Source organism: Electrophorus electricus, chromosome 4 (genome assembly GCF_041902795.1).
Source record: "Electrophorus electricus isolate QZ-2024a chromosome 4, ASM4190279v1, whole genome shotgun sequence".
In the NCBI taxonomy this organism is placed as follows: Eukaryota; Metazoa; Chordata; class Actinopteri; order Gymnotiformes; family Gymnotidae; genus Electrophorus; species Electrophorus electricus.
The window spans coordinates 35732414-35738413 of NC_137500.1; the positions used below are offsets into that span (position 1 = coordinate 35732414).

Below are 6000 nucleotides of genomic sequence, written 5' to 3' on the forward strand. Positions count from 1 at the left end.
TTGGGTCACGCTGTATGTTTTAACCCATATTTGTAATTTTATGCTTCCATAAAAACGGGTGCTGCGATTAAACACCAGTTGCCGTGTTGCTGACAGATGTTTTTCGAAACATGATGAAGCGTCGATGCGCCGCTTCTGGAAACAGACCTGCTCGGTTCGAATTTAAAATAGTTTTACGCTTAGGAATACGCGCAACATTGCTTGTAAAAAGAGGTGAAATGTTGATTATTAGCTACCAAACTGTCAAGCACTTCCAGTCTGTTGTAGGCAATGTGAATTAAAAAAATTAAGCGCTCTAAATTAAAAATAAAAGAAAAATAAAACGTACCCTCGTCTCCATAAACCAGCGATGATAAACAAAGAGCCAGCAAACATCCACACAGCCTGGAAGGTAAATCCATCGCGCCTTGGGAAAGCGTGTGACTGAAGTCTTCTTTGTTGAATCAAAATGTTCTTTTCGTTTGAAGGAACGAGCGTATCCACCGAGAGCAGCCTGCGGCTGGACTTCACCACACTGATAAGAATTGTCCTTTAGGTTTCTCGCCTGTTTGCGCGTTATTCAGAAAACGGAACTCAGCGAGCGCCGTTAAACAACGCAGCCATTCCGCTGCTCTCTGTAATTACGCAAAATAAGTAAAGCTGGTGTTTCCTAACTTTCCTCCTACACCCTACTGGGAAAATCGCTTTTAAAGCACAAACCTGCGATAAATATTGGATCGCACAATCTCGGGCTTAAATTCCTCGCTCGGAAAAGCCTGGCGCTTAAAAGTGAGGGTTGCTTTCAAATCCAGAAGGCACGAGGCGCGTCTGTCTCTCTCCCCGGACTTTCCGCTTGTAACTCACTCGCGTGTCACGTAAGACGGTAAAACGAGGCGCGCGGCGATATCGCGCACTAGATGAAGTTTAAAACCGCGCGAGTGCGTACGCGACCGAAGACACGCGACAGAAATAGCCACGAGCCGCTGACGCCTCGCGCTGCCTGGTGCCGCCGCTACTCTCCGCTCAGTTGCCCGGCGCGTGTGCGAGCTGGGTCTGCGCGAGCGCTGCTGCAGCGCGTGGATGTAATAGCATTTAGGACGGCGCAGCTATCGCGTTACAGCCCTCGCGTTGCACCTCCCTCCGCCTCCCTCCAGCCTCTCATCAGAGAGGAGCGCGCACTGCCGCTTTCGCTCGGCGCAGTTCTAAAACGACGCGCGGCGGACGGAACACAGGCGGTCACCGGCGATCGTGAAATGCGCGCTGGCTGCGAAAGCACAGGTCGGTTCGGGGGTATTTCTGCAAACCGGTCATACAGACGAGGCACAGTCCAATAATTACGCGAGATCACAATAGCAAACAGGAATAGAAAGCGAATAAAACACATGTAATTATGGTAATTATCGACACGCTGCCATGTGCAGTCTCTTTGATGTTGAATGCTGCCTCTAGGAACCGTCATGATACCTCGTAACTCGCTCTTGGCTACAAGAAGTTTGATAAAAATACAGAGGTAGCACAAAGTTAAAACGCTGAGGTAAGGTTTACGCGGTAAACGGAGGCCAGGTAAGGAAATGGGCACGGAAATGCCGAGCTGAGCTGGAATTAATGCACGTGTATTTGACAGCAGGCCAGGAATATATTTTTAAAAAGGATCAACAAGGGCATGTGGGTTAGGTGCCAAGCAGGAAGAGGAGTATGTGAAACAAACGCTTAACAGGCCAAGCGAGACGAGCGAAAACCGCCTTCACGATGCTTTCAGACTTACCCGCGCGCGCGCGCACACACACACACGAATTTCTTTCAGAGTAAAGCATTGGACGTTCTCCGTTTGGTTTGTTGAGAAGGGTGGTGAGGTAATGAGAAAAATAAATTAAATTTTGTTCAGCTGCACCACCTCAAGTCACTCACTAATTTAGGGCTCCAGCAGTGTGCCGTGGGGGGAAGACGTGAGCTGAGCAGATACTAGAGAGATGAGACTCTACTACTAACTACAGAGGGAAGTTACGGGCTACAGGAGGGAGGAACTAGCTTGAAGGGAACAGAAATACACAGAAAGCCATATGCAGTGCACACATCAAAGCCCTGGTTCTATATCCAACAGACCAGCCCAAATCCACTGTCCCATGTTACGCGCTGAGAGAACGCTGCCCTCTAACTTCACCGCCAGACCTTAATGACATGGCAATCTCCAGCACAGCCCAAAATAAACTTCTTAGAAAGTCTGTTCTCCTTGTCACACTGAACACAGTGCAACAGATGTACCCCGCGTAGCGACACGGGAACCTGTCCGAGACCGCGGCGCCGCTATCGGCCAAGGCGCGGCCTAAAGAGAGCCTGCCGTTAACGTCCTCTGCTGTGATTTGTGCGAGACGCTTCTGGGAGACTCCGGGGCGATTTTCCTCCGGCTTTGCTTTGTAGCCTGATCACATGATCGGTCAGCAGCTGCTCACTCGTGAGGAACGGTCATCGCAGGGCCAGCGCGGCTGTTCCGCCGAAGAGTCCCAGCCTGCTCTGACTCTCTTATCTGCGCCTGCGAGTGCAGCCTCCTGCCCAGACTCTCTGAGCTCTGGAGGCTGGCACACAGTTTGACCTGAGAGTTTCAGGCTGTCAGTGGCCCGTGATAAAAGCCGCCCCGTGCTGCTCGCGGATCAGCTCAGCGTGTCCTTTTGACCCGGTTAAAGTTACAATGTAACCAGGAAGAGCTGGCCCCAGATCAGCACAGATGCGTCGACGGCGCCCTTCTCGCCCGTCCGAACGTACCTCGACCCCGCGTGGGCCTGACATCATCCATCTTTGGGGCTAACAGCAGGCGGAGTGCGGAGGTGACCGCAGAACAGTGGAGGCTGTGTCTCTGCTCGAACCCTCGGCCGCAGGGGGACAGGAAAACACGGGATGCCCGCACGGATCACGCTACGTAAGACCAAACCTCTGGCTCCAGCTGCCGCTACTCCACCCGAGCCCTGCTCCCCAGAAACCTCTTCAGTTCTAAGAAACCAAAAAAGGGCAGCACTGGAACATGCGCGATTGTAGCTGCCTGCCACCTCTGCCTTGACAGAGGCATCACATACAATAGCACCCAGATCCAATAACCTCCGGTAAGTGGGGCCCAGCGCAGCTGAACCGAGCCACGCAGGTTCCTGGCTCCCCGTACCCTCCCCCTGCTCAGAAAGCCATCGTGGCCCTGCACAGTGCAGCTCCAGGCTGAGGATAAACAGGCCTGGAGTGGAAGCGAACCATTTGGAATGGAATTCCGAACGAGGAATTCCACTGCCAGTGCAAAGGGCAGATACAAAGCAGTGCTATCAGTGTTTACATGGTACACCCCCCCCGCCCCCCCGTGTTTCCCTCGGTGCTCTTATCTACATAGCTCGGAACAGGTTATTGACACAGGCCATGCCCACAGACGTACTCAGGCGGATTCACGGCTGGGATGCTCAGTGGATGGTGTTCTAAAGAAAACATAATGTCAATCACGCGCTCTTTGATGGTCCAGCAAGCACATATGGGTCCAGATGCCGTGTTGCGCTCCGCCCCTTATCTAAGAACACTAGGTGTCAACTTATTCTTGTTTACACGAATAAGTGCATGTGCACATACACACATTAATACGAACATGCACAAACACATGTACTCAGACACACACTCACACACACACACACACACACACACACACACAGATGCACACTAACACACAGCCTCTCCCAGGCTCCATCGGTGAAGTGTACTGACCTCACCTCATGAGATCAGTAAATTAGCATGTGAACAGCACACGGGTGCACATGACACTTTAATTTACAGCCTGGCTGTGCTGATAGCTGTTTTTCTCTCTTAACTGAAGAAAACAAAAACACACACGTGCGCACACTCACTCCCGAGTTCTTCCTCGCACAGTGGCCTGGCTGTGTCCTTGTGCTGTATCTGTTGCTGAATTTCAAAGCCTCCCTGGCAGCCACTCCCACTCCCCGACCTGCGCGGGGGGCCCCGGACCCTCTCCTCGGCTCCGGCCTGCGCAGGAGAAGCTCCTTTTCCTCTGCCTGTTTACAGGCACGTGTCCCTGCCGCTGCCCCCTGGCCTGATTATCTTCGTGGGATGAAACGGCGGTTGGGGGTCCCCGTGGCGGAACGGTGGCCGCGCGGATGGCAGACCTCGTTATCTACAGAGCGAACCGTCCTCCCGAGACCCTGCTTCTCCATGCACTCGCGTTCATTTAGCGGCCTGAGCTAACACCTTGCGTACGTGGCCGTGCGGACGACTAATGGAGTTGGCCTTTGGTTTATGGCCACTTAATAAAGAGCAGCTTTATTAAGGAGAGTGATTCCGATAAACACCTGACCCGGACATCCTGCTTCTGCTCGTCTGCTTGTGTGCAGCTCCGAGTTACGGCCCACAGTGCCACGGACAGACGACGCAACCGGCCCGCGCTGAGCATCACCCCCGACGGCCCCCCTGTCTTTTTGGGATCCATGGCAGTTCTGCTTTGAACCATAAGGGGGCAGGTGTCTGCCAAGCGAGGCTGGGAGAGAGCAGTGGACACCCTGGACGCCCATGGACCATAAACCTCGGCAAGAAAGGTGTCCTCGTCAGGATCCGGGGAACACTTCACGGACATAAGGTGAAACGATCCACAGAGCTCCGATTTCAGGTAGCGCGCGGAATGGCCCTGGACAGATTCCGATAGCGCTAAAAGGAAAGGAGATGACGGGATGACTTTGATCACGTGGCTTTTAAGCACCTGCGGATCTCCGGGTCGATCTCGCACTCCATCTTAATACAATTTTAAATGCTTTTCTCCGTTTCCCCTGCAGGCCTTTGCGCGCCCGCACTAGTCTGCCTGCCTGTGCTTCCTCCAGCACGGTTTTCTCTCCGATATGTGATTTCCGCTGCAGCCGCTGGATCCTCTGGACTGTCGATTCAGTGCAGTAATTATGATAAAGGACGGCGAGAGCGGGTGCCTGATGGAGAGGAACAGGCAAAGAGCTGGAGGTGCGCGCGTTCCGGAGCGCACGGATCACAGCCACCTATATCTTAATCGTGCTGTTAATTACGCGCCTTTGCAACAACAGCAGGAATAGCTGGGAAACACACACACTCACACGCACACACGCGCACCACTGTAATTGAAGCGCCTGAGGTGTCCTTCCCTCCTGCCTTTGATGGTATTCACTGATGAGATTCTGTGGCTTGCCCTGGTCATTGATAAGCCTGAAGGCCAGAGGTCAGGCTCCTAACACTGATAAGGCTGTCTGTGGAACCCCACTGGGTTGATTGGGTGCCCAGGCCAGAGATGGGCGACTGATCAAACAGAGGCAGCAGTGGGCCAGCGTGCCTCCCCGAAGCCCCACACCCTCTCTGGGTCTCGCCGCTGTCGCGCTTGGTGTTTAATCTCTGCCTGCATTCTGCTCCTAATTAAAGGAAGGGCACTCGCTCGCCCGCCCCACTGTATGCGAGACGCTAATTTGTTTGCACTAAAGCTCAGCTTGAGGGGCGCATGCGCAGCAGACAGAGGGAAGGAGTCGCGCGTGCGTGCATGTGTGTGCGTATGTGTGTGTGTGTGTGTGTGTGTGTGTGTGTGTGTGTGTGTGTGTGTGTGCCCACAGTGCTTCCAGGCCAGTTTGCCTCCTGCTGCATCTCAAAGAACGCAGCGCCGGCCAGACAGTCGGAGGTCCGATGTAAAGCATACCTGCTCGGTGGGTTGAGCCGCAGCAGGGACAGCCAGATCACGGTCTGTGGCTCACCTAGACGCGAATGCAACCGGGGGCGACACACGTGGCAGGGGGAGAGGGTTTATAGAGTAGGTTTATATAAATATATATAGCTGCATTTGTAGTTCAGTGTAGTACACAAGGTTTCCAAAGAAGGAGTATGTGCTAGACAGAGGTCGCTCATCTGCTCTGCACACCAAGCACTACTGATGTTCTAGGAAATTAAATGAGCTCATGTTCAAAACAGTAAATGTTATCATCTTTGGCTTCTGAAGTTCACAGAGTGCACATCAGTTCTTCTTCTTTATATATAATATAT

General features: G+C 53.0%; 1 protein-coding gene across 2 annotated transcripts in view; it reads right to left on the reverse strand.

The window, feature by feature from the left end:
• nrp2b (neuropilin 2b) overlaps nucleotides 1-1056 on the reverse strand; it is a 71394-nt gene extending 70338 nt beyond the window's left edge. The window contains exon 1 of one of the 2 annotated variants that reach the window (XM_035536547.2): nucleotides 329-1055. In XM_035536547.2, the coding sequence (XP_035392440.1) occupies nucleotides 329-401 (73 nt within the window). In that variant the 5' untranslated portion in view covers nucleotides 402-1055. Of the gene's footprint in view, nucleotides 1-328 lie in introns of both variants that reach the window. The other variant, XM_035536548.2, reaches the window with a different exon arrangement.
• Nucleotides 1057-6000: the final 4944 nt, after the last annotated feature.